Source organism: Aplidium turbinatum, chromosome 6, assembly GCF_918807975.1.
Source record: "Aplidium turbinatum chromosome 6, kaAplTurb1.1, whole genome shotgun sequence".
Classification (NCBI taxonomy): Eukaryota; Metazoa; Chordata; class Ascidiacea; order Aplousobranchia; family Polyclinidae; genus Aplidium; species Aplidium turbinatum.
The window spans coordinates 9,143,245-9,161,566 of record NC_137477.1 but is presented as its reverse complement, the minus strand read 5'-3'; the positions used below and the strand labels follow the sequence as shown (position 1 = coordinate 9,161,566).

General features: G+C 37.0%; 1 protein-coding gene across 1 annotated transcript; it reads right to left on the bottom strand.

Moving 5' to 3' along the window:
• Nucleotides 1–8,816: 8,816 nt before the first annotated feature.
• On the bottom strand, nucleotides 8,817–17,294 carry LOC145772829 (membrane-bound acylglycerophosphatidylinositol O-acyltransferase MBOAT7-like). Its single transcript, XM_082584712.1, has 8 exons — nucleotides 17,162–17,294; nucleotides 16,235–16,364; nucleotides 14,703–14,859; nucleotides 12,226–12,409; nucleotides 10,868–11,029; nucleotides 10,226–10,402; nucleotides 9,789–9,956; nucleotides 8,817–9,369 (listed from the first exon to the last, which is right to left on the bottom strand). The coding sequence occupies exons 1-8, from the start codon at nucleotides 17,248–17,250 to the stop codon at nucleotides 9,177–9,179; spliced, it is 1,260 nt and encodes a 419-aa protein (XP_082440838.1). The 5' UTR covers nucleotides 17,251–17,294; the 3' UTR covers nucleotides 8,817–9,176.
• Nucleotides 17,295–18,322: the final 1,028 nt, after the last annotated feature.

Below are 18,322 nucleotides of genomic sequence, written 5' to 3'. Positions count from 1 at the left end.
AAACGCAGCAAAATGTCAGATGAACACTTTCAGATGCTTCTATTTCTTCGTGGAAATTCAAAATAAAACTTGTTTGTTTTAAGTGGTTTATACCGTACCGCGTGAATGTTTGGCACTTAGCAAACAAAATTAGTTTACGCTACTGTATGCGCTGCAGCGATGCCAACTTTTTTTGACGCTGACGCATACGGCGTATGGTTTTTCGAAATCGAACGTTTGCGTTTACGCTGACGGCGTCAATGTTTTTTGTTTACGCGTACATCACTGCCAATTAGAGCTAAGCCTACCTACACCTAATTCAGGGTACTCCCAACACAGAAACTCCCGATCGATACAACGATTTCAAATTCATATTTCATACTAGAGTACTTGACTAGTAGACTTCTCATAACATTGATGTTGCCAAACGCATTATAAAAAATGTCAAAAACAGCATTTATTTTATGTTTTGGAGCAGGGAATAACAAGTCCATGGTTTTAATATTAAAACATTTCCGGACTAACAGGTACCCCTGTCCAATGTGCACTAAAACTTTGATTAGTTACATAAAAGCTATTGCTCTAGCTTAAATTACTCCAATACTTAGTCTATGACTTTTTTTTAGAAATTCATTCATCTACATTTTGCAGGTGAAATGGTTTGGTTGGTTTTGAACCTTACCACGGACTGACAAAGCCTTTGATAGGTTATTCTTGGCAGTTTTGCATACTTTATTAGCAAAGTGTAGTTTTCATAGTTTTTGAAGTGTTGTTATTGTTAGCGAGCTATTCCATCTCCTAGGCCAGGGCTACTCAACTAACGGACCGCGGTCCGAATCCGGACCTTCTGGGTGTTGATAGTGGACCTTGAGCATTTGGAAGAGTAACTTCATTCCAGTTCATTGGCACGTTTCAAGGCTTCTTTAAACAGATTTCTACTGGGAGGAAGCAATTTTTACTGTGATTATCCTAGTTGCTGGCAGGCTTCGATTACCAGACTCCCCAACACTTTCTCAGAAATCCAATTCGAGCTACATTTTACCTAAAAAAGTGGTTTGGTACAGATTGATTGAATCTTTATCCTCGGACTGGGAAAGCTTCTTGCAGAGCTTAATCCTGGCAGTTTCGCATACTTGTAGAGGCTTTGAATCACTGACGCAGGCCCGGTCGCAACTTTCTAAAAGGTAGGTCCCTGCCATTAAAAAATCCTATTGAGCAACGAAGGAAAAAGACAAATAATAGCTAAATTAACTCATCGGCTGTCACTCGCCGACTTGGCGCCGAGGGTTAGGGCGGTGGTAGTCATTACATTGACGTGGATTTGATTCCCACCACTGCTATGCCCTTTTTTCTTCCGTTATTATCAAAAAAAGTTCGAAAGGGATTTTTTAATGGTAGCCTACCTACCTTCTCGAAACTTGTGGCCCGGTCACCGAGATTGACAGAGTGAAGTTTCCGATTGTTGAAGTCTTGTTGCTGGGGAATTATTCCATTCATTAGGTGCCGCTGAATGGAGAGCAGTCTCTTGCGTTGCTCAAGCGCACACCCAGAGAGTCGAACCAGCGCCGCTTGATCTTGAAGCTTCTGCGTTCCAGAAGTGACTCGCTAACCAATTGAGCTATCGGAGATAGTTTAACTTTCGTGATTGCGTGTGAAATAACTTATTCACCTGACCGCTAAAAATATTCTACTTGTCAAACTGGACCTTTGTTAAGATTAGTTGAGTTACCCTGCCTTAGCCCATACAGGTGCTGCCGAATGGAAAGCAATCCTGAAATGCGTTGCTCAAGCGCACAGCCTAAAAGCCAAATTAGCGTCGCTTGATCTTGAGCCGGCGCGTTACCACTAAGCTAACGGGGTGGAAGTAGCCTTATAGCTAGGCTACTGCACCTTTTGTATCTATGTGATTTTGGCACATGTGCCCCTGTAATATCTGGCAGTCAGGTAGGTTTATTTGTGCATGAGCTGAGGAATAAATTGGTTTAATAAATCTACCAGGTAAAGCATTACAGTATAACCACTTGGAGAAAATGTTGAAATGTTCTTTTTGTTAAAGCCAATAATTTTTTTTGCACTTTTGAAGTGTTTTTCTTGGTTACGCCTAGTTATTGATAAATAGTAGGTCTATATTGTTCGCTTATTGGAATACTGTCCGTATTAGGTCCGTATTAGGCCCGTATTAGGTCCGTATTAGGCCTACATGGTATTACAATACTGTTATTACAGTACAATACTGGTATTACAATAAAGCATTACAGTATAACCACTTGGAGAAAATGTTGAAATGTTCTTTTTGTTAAAGCCAATAATTTTTTTTGCACTTTTGAAGTGTTTTTCTTGGTTACGCCTAGTCAGTGCCGGTCTTAGGGTTTTTCGGGCCCTGTGCGGAATATGCTTTTGCGGGCCCCAATGACAATAATCCAATTGAGTGGCGTAGCTAGGTACTTTAAAAGGGGAGGGGCGGCGGTGGCGGCGTGATCGCCAAAGACGACAACCAGCGGCCGGGGTTACGCTCAGTGGTTACGCGCCGGGCTCAAGATCACACGGCGCTGGTTCGACTCTCGGGGTGTGCGCTTGAGCAACGCATTTCAGGACTGCTCTCCATTCAGCGGCACCTAGTGAATGGAATAATTTCTCGGCAACAAGACTTCAACAATCGGAAAACTTCACTCTGCCAATCTCGGTAACCGGCCCTGCGTCAAGTGCCTCTACAAGTATGCGAACAAGTACCAGGAATAACCTATCAAGGCTTTGTCAGTCCGAGGATAAAGATTCAAAACCAACCAACCAAAATTTTAAAAAATTACTTTGAATTTGGGACATTCTGAGAGCATGTTCAACAAAAATTTAGGTATGAATATTACTGTGAAATGGTGCTGTCCGGTGGCATAGCAAAAGGATAAGATCATGCTTTCTTTGGCATTTTTCGGAAATAAAGCTATGTTTCTACAGTATGTTGAGTCTGGATGCAACCTATTTCGTCCCCTGAAATCGTGTAACAAAATTAAATTTCGACTTATTTCGTCCCCTGAAAAGATCAAGAAATTTTGAAATGCTTGCGGCAACTCCGATCAGCGATTTCGGCTATGTCGTTTTTTTCTCGATCTTTTCAGGGTACGAAATATTCAGGCGACGAAATAGGTTGAATTCGTTGAGTCTCTATGTTTTCTTGTTGCGAATTCCTTTGCTGAATTCACTTGTTGAATTTTTCCTTTGAAAATGACAAAATTACTGCATTTTCTGAGTAAATTGCGGGCCCCCTAATTTGCGGGCCCTGTGCGATCGCACGGTTTGCACATCCCAAAGACCGGCACTGCGCCTAGTTATTGATAAATAGTAGGTCTTGTTTTTTTGTTTTGTTTTATTATCTTTATCCTGCATTGCGGGAAAGCGGACTTGAGCGCTATGCATCGGTGTACGCCTTCCGACGTACACCTGACCCACGCTGCAGCCGACTGCAAGGTCTGTTTCCGGTTGTCTACTTTACTTATGACTTAAATTTGGTACTACCCATTACTCGAAATCGATCACTAGGTAGAGGCAATTATCGTAAAGTTTCTTGCCCAGAGAAACAACAGCAATTGCAGGTGGCTGGAGTCGAACATGCAGGCTCTCGACTGCGAGCCCAACGCGCTAACCACTCGGCCACTGCTGCTATTTTGTTCGCTTATTGGAATACTGGTATAGTAAACAAACCATGCAAGTGAGGTGGGGAGGTCATCTGTCCCAATCATTTAATGTGTCCAATGGAGTCAGACAAGGTGGGGTGTTAAGCCCCTATCTTTTTGCAGTATATATTGATCAGCTTTCTTATGACCTTAATAAAACAAAAGTTGGTTGCTATGTTGGCAACTCTTGTCTAAACCATATTATGTTTACTGATGACATTTGCTGCATCTCGCCTAGTTTGTGTGGCTTACAAAATTTGTTAGATGTTTGCCACAAGTATGCTGTTGAACATGAAATTACTTTCAATTCTAAAAAGTCATTTGGTATGTTATTTTCCCCAAAAAACTTTTATCTTTCACGTGCTCCTCTGCTACATCTAGGTAAATCTGAAATTGTGTTCACAGACTCTATAAAATACCTGGGTGTATTTATTGAGAGTTCTCTCTCAGATGAAAATGATATTTCAAGGCAGGTACGCTCTCAGTACTGTGCTGCAAACAATGCAAAATCTCATTTCGCTAAATGCTCACCCTCTGTAAAAAACATTGTATTTTGCTCTTATTGTATGTCCTTTTACGCATCCCAGTTGTGGAACAAGTTTAGATCTTCTAGTATAAAACGATTACGTGTTGCTTACAATGATTCTTTTAGAATATTGCACAACTTGCCTCGTTATGTCAGTGCCCGTGAATATCAAGTAATGTATAATATAACAACGTTTGATGCTTTATTGAGAAAAAACATGTTTTCGTTTATCAACCGTTGCATTCACTCCTCCAATCGCTTTATATCAGACCTGATGTCATCTGATTGTTTTTATCGCTCTGAATACTTTCAATTCTTCCAACGCTCATTGTATATAAATTTGTAACAGTAGATAGCCCATTTAGTGAGCTTTTAAACCGACGGCATCCAAGGTGGCTCTCTGTGATCTTTGTGCATTTTCAGTTTGTGTATTATTTCGTTGTTTTTGTTTTGGATATGGACAACTTTGTTTGACGCAAATAAATAATAAATTAAATAAAATAAATATATAGGCTACAGTAATTTCAAACAGGCTAACTGTAATTTTAAGAAAAAATAGCTTTCAGATGTATCTAATCAAATTAAATCCCCAATTAGTCAATTCATGTCCAATATAAAAAATAAATAAAAATTAAGTCAATGTAACGGACATGCCAAATTTTCATGCTCGCTCACTGTGTGATCCTAAGCTCTGAGTTGAATGACCCCAATGTCCATGACCATTGTCAGTATTTTTTTTATTAATTTTTTTTAATGCTTTTGGCTTTCATTCCGAGCATAGGTGTCCATCCATGACCATTGTCAGTATTTTTTTTATTAATTTTTTTTAATGCTTTTGGCTTTCATTCCGAGCATAGGTGTAGCAATGACATAATGGACCTATGTTTGCTACCACTCAGCCTGTGGTTACATTTATTTATTTATTATATTTAAGTATGAGAATGTTTGTTTATCTTCAAGTATAAGAATGGTTTGTTTATAATTGAATTAATATTAAGGCTGTCTAACTGCTTGATGAAAGTTCTATTTCTATCTATCTAATTTATCTAGTTTGGCTATCTGACTCCATGAACTACTTTCCACACAATTGTTATTGGTACTCGAATTATAATTTTAAGTTATCAGAGTTTGTTCATATAATATTGTAGGTTTATAGCAAAAAGGAATTTAAACATTGTATAATAACGAAACAAGGGTTACGAATTTTCACATTTCAACAGTCGTCAAATTGTTACATACTGCATAATCTATTTTATCTTTTCGGAAGTGAGCTCAGCTTGAGCTGGTCTGATTTGATTGAGCTTTTTGTCTATTTGAGCTGGTTTGATGTGTGCTCTTTGTCTAATTCGGCTGGTTTGATGTGAGCTCAAGGGCGAACAAACCCTTTTATTTTCTGTTTCCTTTTTTCTATTTACTTCGGGAGCAGTTTACATGGAAAATTACAGAATGTTTAGGAAATAAATTCAAGTTAAAGTAGTTCACTTTAGTACAAGAAAGGGAAACTTATATGACGAAATAATGGATCGCTACAAGCCTAGTGTACATTTTTGTTGCTTTCCAAACTGGTCAGACAGAGAATCTATTAAAGTAAACCATCTTTTCATATCGATGCAATGAAAATACACACTGTATTATCATAAATTTTCTTGCCTCTAGCGGCTCAAAATTATTTTGGCTTCGGGGCTCATAAAAAGCTTAACCTAGCACTGATACAGCTATGTCGTTTTATTGTAGCGTAGGCCTAACTGTTGGTAGCCTAGTAGGGGATCAAGATTTACAAGCGTTTGGATCCTCGTGATTTACTCGTGATTTACAAGCGGTTGGATCAAAACTGACAAAACTAACTGGCCTTCAGTGACCGAAAATATTTATTTCAACTATCAATTAATACATATGAAAGCGTTAAACATATACATATGAATAAATATTAATATATACATATACATATGTATATATATGTATGTATATATACATATATATATACATATGTATATTAATACATATGAATAGCGTTAATATATTTCAAGACACTCGCTTTTCAATCTTGGGTGGATTTAAGTTGATTGGTGAAAATCACTGATTATCTTTACTCAGGGTGCAATCAGGGTCTCTGAGAGAAAGTTTCACTAGGGGTACGAAGAGTCATTCCGGGCCCCTCCTCTCACTCCGGGCCCCCTTTGTCTTGGGCAAAAAGTGTGATGTTTGCTTAGGCGTATTGCACACCACACAACGTTTTACTGCAGAATTGGACATCTGTGCGCAATAATAGTATCACTCAGGCTGCAATAGAACTATTATTTTATGTTGTGCATATCATGTGATCTGTCCCCCGCCAATTTGTGTATCCTGCATTGAATTCATGTGTCAGTTGTTGATGGTGCTGTTGAGAGGTGTCGCTTATTGTAGGCTACATCTTTAATGTAAAATTTATAAATTCATTTTTTATTTCTCTTAAATAGGCTATATGATAATTATTTCTGAAGAGAACACTATGTGGTGTCGAAAACGTTGGATTTAGTAGTTTTTTCATGTTTTTTTTGTTTGTTTAATGTTAAATCCGTTAACGTTACTGAGTGTTATATGTATCTGGTACAAGCCCAGCTCTCTACCAAGGCTCAAACATAACATCTTGTTAAAACATAATTAAGTTAATCATCTGACCAATCCTAACCTTTCTTCATTAACTTTTGCATTCACCACATTCCCAGCACTAGCAGAGGTGAACAAGAGAAGTCACTTTTTTTGACTCCGGCTCCGAAAGCATTCTCCGGCTCCTGCTCTAACTCCGAAATTCATTTTGAAGTGAAATAAGCGTGAAACTACCTTTGTCAAATAGTTTAAAACACAAAAAAACACCCGGACTTTTTGCCCAGGTTTTTCTCAAACCTGCTTTTGCTACACTATGCCCCTCCCCCTCAAGGACAGGAGAATAACTAACTTTTATGATTTAATTTAAGGTGCTTTTAACAGAATATTTTTGCACGTAAAGCAGTAAATTACCACTTTGGGCCCCTAATTTGCTCGCAAAGCACTCAATTACCTTTCTGGGCCCTTTTGCTAGATTACGGGCCCCCAGGACTAAAGAATAACAACTTTCATGCTTGAAATCAGTCGTTTAGGATGGTTTTAACCAAACATTTTGCGCGTAAACTATAAAACCACAATTTCGGGCCCCCCAACAAACACAGGCCTGGGCGCCGTACCCTTCGTACCCCCTTCTCGTAGGCCTTGGGGGGCAATAGGTTAGGTGGGCGCAATTGCTGAAGGAAAGACAGCCAAAGGAAAAGAAACTATCCACGCTACTCTCGTTATAGTGTCGATGACTTAAGTATAGGTTATAAAGAGAACTTTGTCTTCTCACACATCAGCCCTTGGAATCAAGTATAGGCTATGATAGGGATTGTAGATCATAGGGATGCGAAACTTCATCCGTTTTTGGCTTATCCGCAACACTAGAAGGGTTACGTTTTTTTCTAATTTACAAAATGTTTTACTTTTTATGGGTTATATAAGAAGAGTTAAGTTGATTTTGAAGTAATAAGAGGTTTTTAGTTGAAAGCAAGCCTGCAGTAAAGCGTAAAAAAATGTCAAATTGGCAATTGACCCTTCTAATGTTAAAGGAACAACGGAGTTGCGCGTCCCGTAATGTACCGTCCCTAGCTATGACCACCTTTATCCTAGCCTTCAGTGGCGTAGCCAGAAATTTCGAAAGGGAGGGGGGTTTGACGGCCGGCAGGTGAAGCCCGACGGCGTGTTCACCTAAAAAGACACCCAGCGGCGGGGGGTCTAGGGGGCCTCCTTACTTTGAATTTGATGCATTCTGAGAGCAGTTTCAACAAATATGTGGGTATGAATATTCCTGTAAAATATTGCTGTCCGGTGACGTAGCAAAAAGATAAGATCATGTTTTCTTGGGCATTTTTCGGAAATAAAGCTTCTATGTTTTCTTGTTGCTAATTCCTGGCTGAGATATTTGAATGTTTGATATTGGCAAAACTCACTCTTTTAATGCAGTTTCGTTTAAAATTAAGCAAATTTTGTTTTAGAGACATAAAGAGGCTGAAAGCATCATTCTCAATATCGTGACGTCACACGCGTGCCAAAGGGGGGGGGGTTGAAACCCCCAAGCCCCTTTGCAGGACAGCATTGGTAGGCTTCATTCGTGAAGTGGCCTATATGAGTGCATTTTTCCAACTCAAATGAAACGCAGAATATTATGACTTCCTTTGCAATTGAAGTGCAATGGGTAGGCTATTGTTAATGCCAAATTACATGTAAGCTAAATGTTTTTACTCTCAGCGTCTTTGTTTTTGAAAAAGTAGCTATGTAAAATTTTGTTGTAGAAACTTTGTTTTGTCTCCTCGTTTTTGAGGTAACCAAATGACTGCGGACAAATACTGATGACAGCTTGAAAAAAGTGTCTTTTATCAAAATAAATCAGGAAAAACCCAGTTTTGATCATTGAAAAAAAAAAAACACTGTTGCATCTCATTGCCTTTCGAAAGTAACCGCCAAACGCAAATGTAGCTAAGTGAACAAATCTTTATGTGCCGTAGTCTAATGTAGCCTATTTACTGTGACCATTTAAATCAAACAATGTTTAATAGCCTACTTACCAAAATAAACTTAATTATTGTCTAAAAGTTGTACAAAATTTTGAGATGCTTCGCTAATTTACTTTTTGCATTTATTTCAGAAAACAATATTTTGAAGCAATTGAATAGGCTACAAAGAATAAAATTTCAACTTCAAAAATAACTCATGTTTGCATATTAAAAGCAGACTCTCGCATTCCGGAGTACTAACAGGTTGGTCCAGATCAAGCCCCAGTTTTCTCCACAAAACAGTGAAGAAAATTAATGAACTCAAAGAAGTTTCTCACTCAAAAATTGTGTTTGGCTCATTTCATTCAAATTGCCAACAGTTCTTTTTCAACACCACAAATAAGGTATCACTAGTAGGTAAGCTACAGATTTTAATGGTAGATCTACTACAGTATAAACTTAGTCAACCTTTTGGTTATTTTTCGGTAAGACAAACGTAAATGCGACAGAAAGGAAAATGAGCAAACCAGGCAACAGGAATCCGTAACAAACTGTCAGCTTGGTAAATCTTGTAATTGCTTGGTAGTCTTGCAACATGAATATGATAAAATGAAACGAGATACCAAACATTTTGCAAAAAGTCCAATAACACCTAGAAATAGAAACAAATTTTCAATTAATCTACGGCATAGATTTTAAATAGAACAAAACAAGTAAAACTTTAATTTATTCGTGAAATGAATTAGTGCATCCTTTAACTTCCTTATATAAATCTTTCTTCTAATCAAGGTAATGACGGAAGCCAAAAACAAAAAAACACTCTCTGTGTTACTGATTACCACTGCTTTCAACAGCAAGCAAAACCCTTTCAACTGCCACACTATTTTCAATGTATTTTCCAGAATTTGGCATGAGCCAGGCTTTGATTTTAAGTCGCTGCTAAATTTTAGGGACGGTAGGCCTAATTGTCACAAAAATCAAAAGATGAAAGTTATTTTACAGTTTGAGCACTGAGCCCTGATAGTTAAAGGATTTGGACCAAAAAATGCTGAAATCTTACAATAAACTTACGCTTTACACACTGCCTTTCCAAAAACCCAGTTGACACGAGTTCTTTCTTCCATTGTCTTTTTAAACAAAATTTCGGAAATAAGCAAAACAGCCATCGCTCCAAAACTTATAAGATATCCGGGTTTGATGCCGTGCCAAAGACCACTTACCAAGAAAACGTTTAGAGCCCTAAAAAGTTCATAAAGTTATAGGAAAAACATAAGTTTTGAAAACAATGCAGTCTGTAGGAGTTGGTTGCGCATGACTTCATGAACGAAGAAGCTTCAAGATCAAGCGACGCTGGTTCGACTTTCAGGGTGTGCGCTTGAGCAACGCATTTTAAAGATTGCTCGCCTAGTCCATTCAGCGGCACCTAGTGAATGGAAAAGCTCACAAACAAATACGAAAAAGTAGGCCTGCTTAACTTTTACGTTTAAAGTAGGCAAACGAATACATACCTCACCGGTCTCCAATGCCTAGGAACAATTCTGCTTGTGTATATGAAGTAGCCCATCCACCATTGGGTGGTTTTGTTCCAGTTTTTCATTGTGTCTTGAACAGTAATGCTAGTCATAGTATCTAAAAGTGTCGTAGCTGAAATAGTTTCAAAATTGAAAACTTTAGCATCTGCTGGCCTGAAAAAAAAAAACAGACATGAAGCTTATACTGTATACTGTAAACAGAGTGTTTTAACAATTTAACATACAAAAATGCGGTATAAACGTTTGCAAGAATTGATAAGTCATTTATAATACAAATAGGCCTATACGATCTGTTTTGTTGGGGTATACCCTATACGCGCGCAATATATTTAAAAACCCAAACATATTTGAAACTTGAAAGTTAAGTTTTTTGAATGAATAAAATATTGAAAGACTATAGGCTGGTCTGCACTCTACATCGAATTTATGACGTCTACAGAATTCAGCTTGTATTTAGCAAAACTAAATTTTAAAAGTTCACAAAAAATCCTGTTTTTAATCTTTCGAATCGAAATAACTGGCCTATTCACTGTTTTAACTACAGCACAGCACAAAACAATTTATGAATAAATAACCATGGCCACCTAAAGATCTACAGGTGGCCATGAAATAACTTACAACTTTCCATTCTCAAGAGCAGTTGGACCCACGCCAATGGAAGGTTTCGTGGAAATTGGGTATGCTCCGATTCCAATCAGAACGCAAACGCACTCGGAAAACAACCAAGTTACAGAATATTTCACTAGTTGTGATGTTACTATGACGCAAATGAGAATTAATCTGCAAAAAAAGCAATAATAATAACTAATTGATCGCGTTGAAAACGAAAAATATCTTTGCAAGCTGAAGTGTGGCAATTGATCATAGCCTCAATTTAGCCTGCAGATCTTTCTCCAATGAGCAAAATCTTTCCGATATTTAAAACGAGCATACTTTACACTCAAAGCTGGCAAATTAACGCAGTAAGCCTATTAAAAACAAAATTTTACTTTTCGTCTTTAACCGAAACGAAAACAACACTATGCTGCTAGCTACAATAAGCGCTATGCCAACATGTCCATAAACGGAAAATATGACAAAAGTTTGACCATGATTCATGAACAGAATAGGCTCCATAAATTGGATCGATTGGCAGCAGTTTATTTGGAAGCAGCTCAAGTTATCCCCGAAAGTCAAGTTACTGATATTAAACTCTGCATTACTGTACTATGTAACTACAATAGAACGGATGATAATAACCTGCGAGAATTCAAGATTTTTTTTTAAAGAGATTGTATTAACAGTTTTAAAAGATGATTAGTTTTTGAAAAGATACTTTTTTCATTCACAAATTGATAATTTTATGTAAAACAATACTTATTTTGAAAACAGCAGCACGAAGCTGGCCGGAACATTTTACCACAAGCCAATTTTTGAAAGGTTTAACAAAACTAAAATGAAATTTTAGTTCGAATAATACGGATAATAATTCAGACAATAATTCGAATAATGGATTCAAAAAGAATAATACGAATAATAAATGGAACTTTAGTTCGGAATAAGACTGAGAAGCCCACACAATACACCACAAAATGTTTTTAAAACTAGAAATATTTAACAGGTATAGTGTTTACCTGTTTTAGCCCCCTTGATAAAATCAGTCGTGATGACTGACGAAACTATGCAAATAAAAGCTGGGTATCATTCTTAACATCAGGTGGTAACTTAGTATAATTACCAGAAAAATGCAAGTCATTTTATTTTCAAAATATTTTGTTGCGTTCGAATACCAAGTCGGTTATTCTGATTTCTTTGCACCTCAACTTACATTTTTTGTGAAAAGTTTTGCTTTGTGTCAATTAAAAAACTCTTTAACAATCCTAGCTACAATTATTACATAGTAGGGTACTGTAGAATAACAACTGAAATATCTTTGGAGTCAGAAAGTGAGGAATTTAGATATATTATAAGCGACAACAAATACAATGAATACAAACCTCACAAACAATGAGTAGTTTGCTAGACTGCCGTCTTTGTAGGTTTCAAACCTTACAGGATTTAAATAAAATATTACTGCTAAACATAGTATCTTTAAAACTTTTGATCGCAGTTCTTCCTGGATTGGTACGTTGATGTAAGTCTTTAGCATATCGTAGTAGGTTCTATATCTGTAGATTGGACCTAAATATTTCACAAAGATTGCGAAAATGTATTGTTACAACAAGAGGAATACTTTACAGTTTATCATCTAGGTTAATGTTTCATGCTACGCAAGAAAACAAATAGGTCTACAGTGCTATTGTAGCCTACGTACTCGCCATAAATTCAATAAAGACAAAATGTATGATATGAAGTAACCAGTGTTGTACGCGTCATTGAAATATATTGACGGCGTCAGCGTCAGCGCGAATTGCCTAAAAACTTGACGGCGTAAAGTACTGCGTAAGCTCTTAAAGAAATTGACGGCGTCAGCGTCAGCGCTAATTTCTAGCGCTATTTTTTGCCAGCGTCTTATAAAACGGAAATATCTCAACCAAGTTTAGGCTAACAATAGCTATAAATAAAGAGCAGGTAGGCCTATTATGTTTTGAGACTGTATTGTAATTAGCTACTTAACTTATTAGTAGGGCCATTTTGATTTGACCCAGCCTAAAAAAAAAATTTCTGACTTTATTTTTATCAAATTTTGACTTTATTTTGAACTAACGAAATTGCTTATTTATAGAGGGTACAGTTCTTTCTTGAATTGATACCACTTACAAAAACATAATGATGTGTCGATTTCAGACCCAAACGTAATACTTTGTCGAAAAGTCAAGGTGTTTTATGGATTATAAAAAGTTCGTTGTGTTTTATAGCGATAGGAAAATCTCCACAAATCTAACTTTTGCTGAAGACAGAAGACGATTTAGCTTGCTTAGGCATTTTTGTACTACAGAATGTCATTAGGCTAGGCTATTCCTAAAATCAAAACTGTTGATCTTCGAAAAGACCATATTTGTGAAGAGGGAGTGTTTCATAAAAATTATATAACGACGTAACAATGAATAAACAAAGGACAATTTGCGATAAAAGTTACTGCTGATCCGTGGTCATTGTGACATATTCCTGCTTTTATGGGTTAATATGGTTTAATTGTGTCGCAGTTCCTGAGTTGCAATGCTTCCACGAGGATTTTGACAAAAATTGCTCTCTAGAAACACAGAATTAAGTTTGTTAAAAGCCATAATTTGACAAATTTCGACTTTATTATCAATTTTGACTTTATTTTGACCTATAAACTTCTTAGAAACAGTCCCTTAGGTGCTGAAAACAACTTTATTCTTTGATTTGTGGATAAACGAAGTCCTTAAAAAATTTTGACTTTATTGACTTTTGCGGGCTCTGCTTATTAGTTATTTCCTTGCAGAAAAACAAGCATTTCAAAACGTTTGTCTGACAATCTGCTGCGTTTGGGACGCGTATTGTCCTTTCCAAGTGAAAACATGCGTTCCATAGCAGCGCTGGTTGGTATTGGTGTGTTGTATTTCAAAAACAAGTTGAAAACGTTTAGGCTACTCGAAAAGGTATCACTGTTCCAAGCGTGCTGTGATAGATTAGCATGTATAAATATTTTAGCGAGGTCCACTGCACCAATATCGCTCTTTTCAGGGGCATAAAGCTCTTGAAATAAAGTATCTTCAACGTCCGCGATGCCATTCATGGACTTTTCGCTTTCTGTCTCTGATCCCTCGTTCTCAATACATGTGTGATCACCATTTGGCGAACTTCTTCCGCGTGTATTCCAGGGAGCCATTCCAACCAACGCAAAAGCCGGTAATTCGGATGAGTCGCGTTGGCCAGAATACATTGTGAAACTCTTATTGTGTAACGAGATTTTCCATGAAAAAAAATGACGCATAGCGCTTGACGCTTAAAATCGGCAAAATAGTTGACGGCGCTATCACTTCCGTCAACTGAAAAATAAATTGACGGCGCTAGCCTCAGCGTCAACAAAAAGTTGACGCCGTCAAATGACGCCGTCAAATTGACGGCGTCAACGTACAACACTGGAAGTAACCTTTAGTAAGCCTAGCTGTTGAAGAAAGAAAATCATGGCAGGAAGGAAACTTTTGTCACTGAAGCCAATGAAGGGCTTGTATCTTCTCAGACACAAACAAAACAATCTGTAATCAGTGGGCTAGGAAATACAAAATTGAATCTTTTAAGAATCTAAGTTGTATATTCTTAGACACAACCAATATGTAGTCAAAGCACTCTTTTGAGAATTTAATCCATCAAAGTCGTGGGCTAGGAAATGCAAAATAATTAGCTACGTTTTATCGCAATTAAGCAAGTGCAAGACTGTATCAATTATGTTTAGAAAATAAAATTCAAATGTGTGATTATGATTACTGCTACAACAGACTAATGTAAAAAATGACGAATTTTTTTTGCAAATAAGTTTCAGAGATTTATCGACTGAACGCAGCACCTGTCATCAGCGCAGGGAAACAAGTCATATAACAAACTATGTCAAAAGCACTTGGCTCTTCAGCAAGACTAAGCCATCGATATTTCCAAGTAGTTTCCTTAGATGTGCCTTTCTGTATTTGCCTGTAGTCATCAACTTCATATGCAACGGTAACCATCTAACAATAAAGGCACAGCTGTAGTATTATAACAGCCAGTGCTGTATTCGTAAAAAAAGCACAGGGTATAATGTCAGATTTGCCAAAATAATACACAACTTGCAAAATACTAATCTTTATTCTAACATGATAGGCATGAATATATCAACATCAAAATTGGACGAGTGGTACAAAATTGTTTATTTTTTAATAAGTACATTCCAAACAGTTTACATCTTTAACCCCTTTTCAAATTTGGGATGTAGTATTCTTAGCTTGTTGTTGTTGTTGTCGCATCCAGGCTTAGACCTGGTAGTTGAAGATTTAGATTAAGTGGACGGGAAGGCAAGGAAGCCAATCTTCGTGTCCACCTTCAAGCATGCCTTAAAATGTCCTGCCAAAGACACAGCCGCATGCTCGTAAGCGGTATCGAACCGACGCCTTTCGAGTGCCGTTCCAGGGCTCTCACCACTCGGCAATGCAGTCAGCTCGGTGATATATCTTTAGCTGATCGGTGGTTTAGCAGCCAGGATCTTACATATTTTTTAGCGGTAAATTGATAGCCACAGATAGTCCATTGCAATTAATAAACATCAAACAGCTCACATTATTAATGGTCCTCAAAGGGTTAAGTAGTTAGTTAGTAGTTATCAATAATTAAGGATAGCATACGCACTCCTTTTAAAAAAACCAGAGGGTATACTAATAGTTGCTCGAAAAAGTAGAGAGTATACTGCGTATGCCGCCGTATACCCTCGAATACAGCACTGATAACAGCAATGAGGTGTCATAGTTACTGTAAGCTACTTTTTAATGTAGCCTAACAAATAAATAACAATAAGATTTAAGGCAGTCTTTGACAGCTTTCACAAAATACTGATTTTATAAAAATCGATCAGCGGTCGTCTACAAAGTAATAACAAATTAGTCTTCATAATCTAGGCCTAAATGAGGAACACGCCACAATAACTGTATAGAATATAGATTTACTGTAACTTACGTGATTATCTGTTTTGATTGATTTTTTTGAACGGTTTGCACTCGGTTAGTTTTAGGTAAGACAGTTGAAAGGTCTATTTTCAGACGAAACGGTATTGTCATAAAAACTAAGTGCTATTTATTAGTCTAAAATTAGACCCGTAATTTTATGATCTTTTAATTTAACTTCAAATTTGAAAAAAATAGCATTTTTTCCTTATCCTTACAATTATGAACCTAATGGTTCTTTTAAAGAGTAAGGGCTTGATGCCTTTCTACAATCTCTCATTTGCTCGCTCTACTGCCACACACTTGCAATTCTTTATTTTTTGATTTATTTGAGTCTTCCAGTGGGGAAAAAACCATAACATTATTAGTAGGCTGCTTTATAGAGTGGCTTTGATGGTAAACTTCCTACCTTGATCGTTGAAAGAAATATAGTGGCATTTGCGAGGTTGTTCTCGTCTCTCGGTAAACCAATGAATGCTGAAGCAACAAAAATCACGCGGTGTGTAAAACAATACATGAACATAAATCGAGGACCCAAGCTGTGAGATAAAATATTACTTCCGTCATATAAGAAGTGCACATTTCAAAAAGCCGTCTATAGGCAGATTGCGCAAGGTGGGCTGAAGCACAAAACAAGATAATTGTGCTTTAGACTTCATTTTGTGCTTTAGTCCATCTGGTGTAATCTGCCTGAATATTTCTTCTCTGAACTTAGTTTTCTTCTTGATTAGTTGTGTTGTCTAGTGCACTCCGTGGATATTTCGGTGCACCCTGGGGTGCACCGTGCACACCGGTGGAAAAGCATTGGTGTAGTCATTTTGCATGCGAGCAGGATATAGGCAGTCTTTCAATGTTTACATTTGACAGAATTTTTGATGATACTGTGTTTCTCTAGTATTTTCTTATGCAATGTAGCCTATGTATAATTATTTATTTCTTTTATAGGCTTGAAAAGGACTACATGTAGGCTATAGTCGAAAACGTTTGCTTTATTTTATTTTTGTGTTACAATGTTAAATGTCGTATTGTTGTTGAGTTATACCTGATTATGTTACATTTTAATAACCAATCGTTTGCAGCCAACAACATTAAAAATTTGCTTGTACTGTATAGTTTTTCGACTTGTGTGTAGCAGTGTAGTGTAGTGCTGTGCAAGTAACTTGTGTAGTGTATAGTTTTTCGATACGGAAAATTCCAACCAAATCTGGCCATTTACATTGTCCAATCTTTAGCGTTAAATCATATGGTTTGGCATAAACTGCTGCGTATTTAGATTCTAGTGCTGTATTCAGTGTATTGAATAACTAACTATTGAATGATAAAAGTAGTGGCTTACTATTTAGTCTTTATCATGGTTGTACCAATAAAGACCAAGACAACAAAATGGATGGTATCCATTCCACAAAACCAGACAACTTGCAACATTCCCAAAAGCGAAAGAGCTTCTTTTTTAAACCGGAAGTTACCGATTATCCGAAATATTATTCCAATCAAGAATGAGAAAACAATTAAAATAAGGTATGCCACCTCTCGACTGATTAAAGCCATTGTAATTATATTTGCACCTTGTGAAACAACTCTTTCTCTAAAATACAAAAAGGTGCAGAATTATACATTTTTAGATAAAAACAGCCTAATGCACGGCATGTCATGAGATAGAAAAAATTCCAGTATCAAATCTGCTTCTTTTCTAAGTATGAAATGGTAAAAAATTTTCCTGCTTCCTCATTTATTTTCATAAATGCAATGTTCTGCAAACACTTGAGACCAATTTATTCAATATACTGTAACCTATTACCATTTGATGAGCATTTTATTACGGCATAAAGAGTAAGTCAATTGTTATTTAAATTAGTGTTGTTTCAACGTTAATTTTAGAATGGAAAATGTTTCAGGTTACCTGGTAGGAATATTCTTTTCTTATCGTGTCTATTTCGTCTTAGCTGTTTAGTATTTTGTTTTTTTTAGCAGCATCCTTCTCTTTGGTCTGCAGCCTATTGCAATCTTAAATTAAGGAAGTAGTTAAGGGTACGTTCCATCATAAGTAAGCAACGACCTAATCGGTCTCTGAAGTTGGGAAGCATAGGCTACTTTGTTGCAGTTCACTATTTCTGTACTACCTAGCTAGGTTTTTCATTTTATTTCTTTTGAATACTTAACTAACTTTCAACATGCAGTATTGAAATAGCCTGGCGCCTAGGCTACTTGTAATTACTGACATCTCAGCCATAGCCGTACGAGCCAGGGGGGCAGGGGGGGGGCAGCTGCCCTCCCTGTTGTTTCAAAACGTCGCAAATTCGGGCAAAATCTTGCAATTATTATGGCAAAAATTGCTATATGAAAAGCTTCAAAATTGCATGAATTAAGAAAAACTACAAATTAATATCTTTTACCTATCAAACTAAGTACGGTACAGCCTTTTATTTGCACAAGAAATATGCCGCAAATTTTTCATTTGGCACATCCGTATTGATGTATTGTATGGTGATCAAACTGT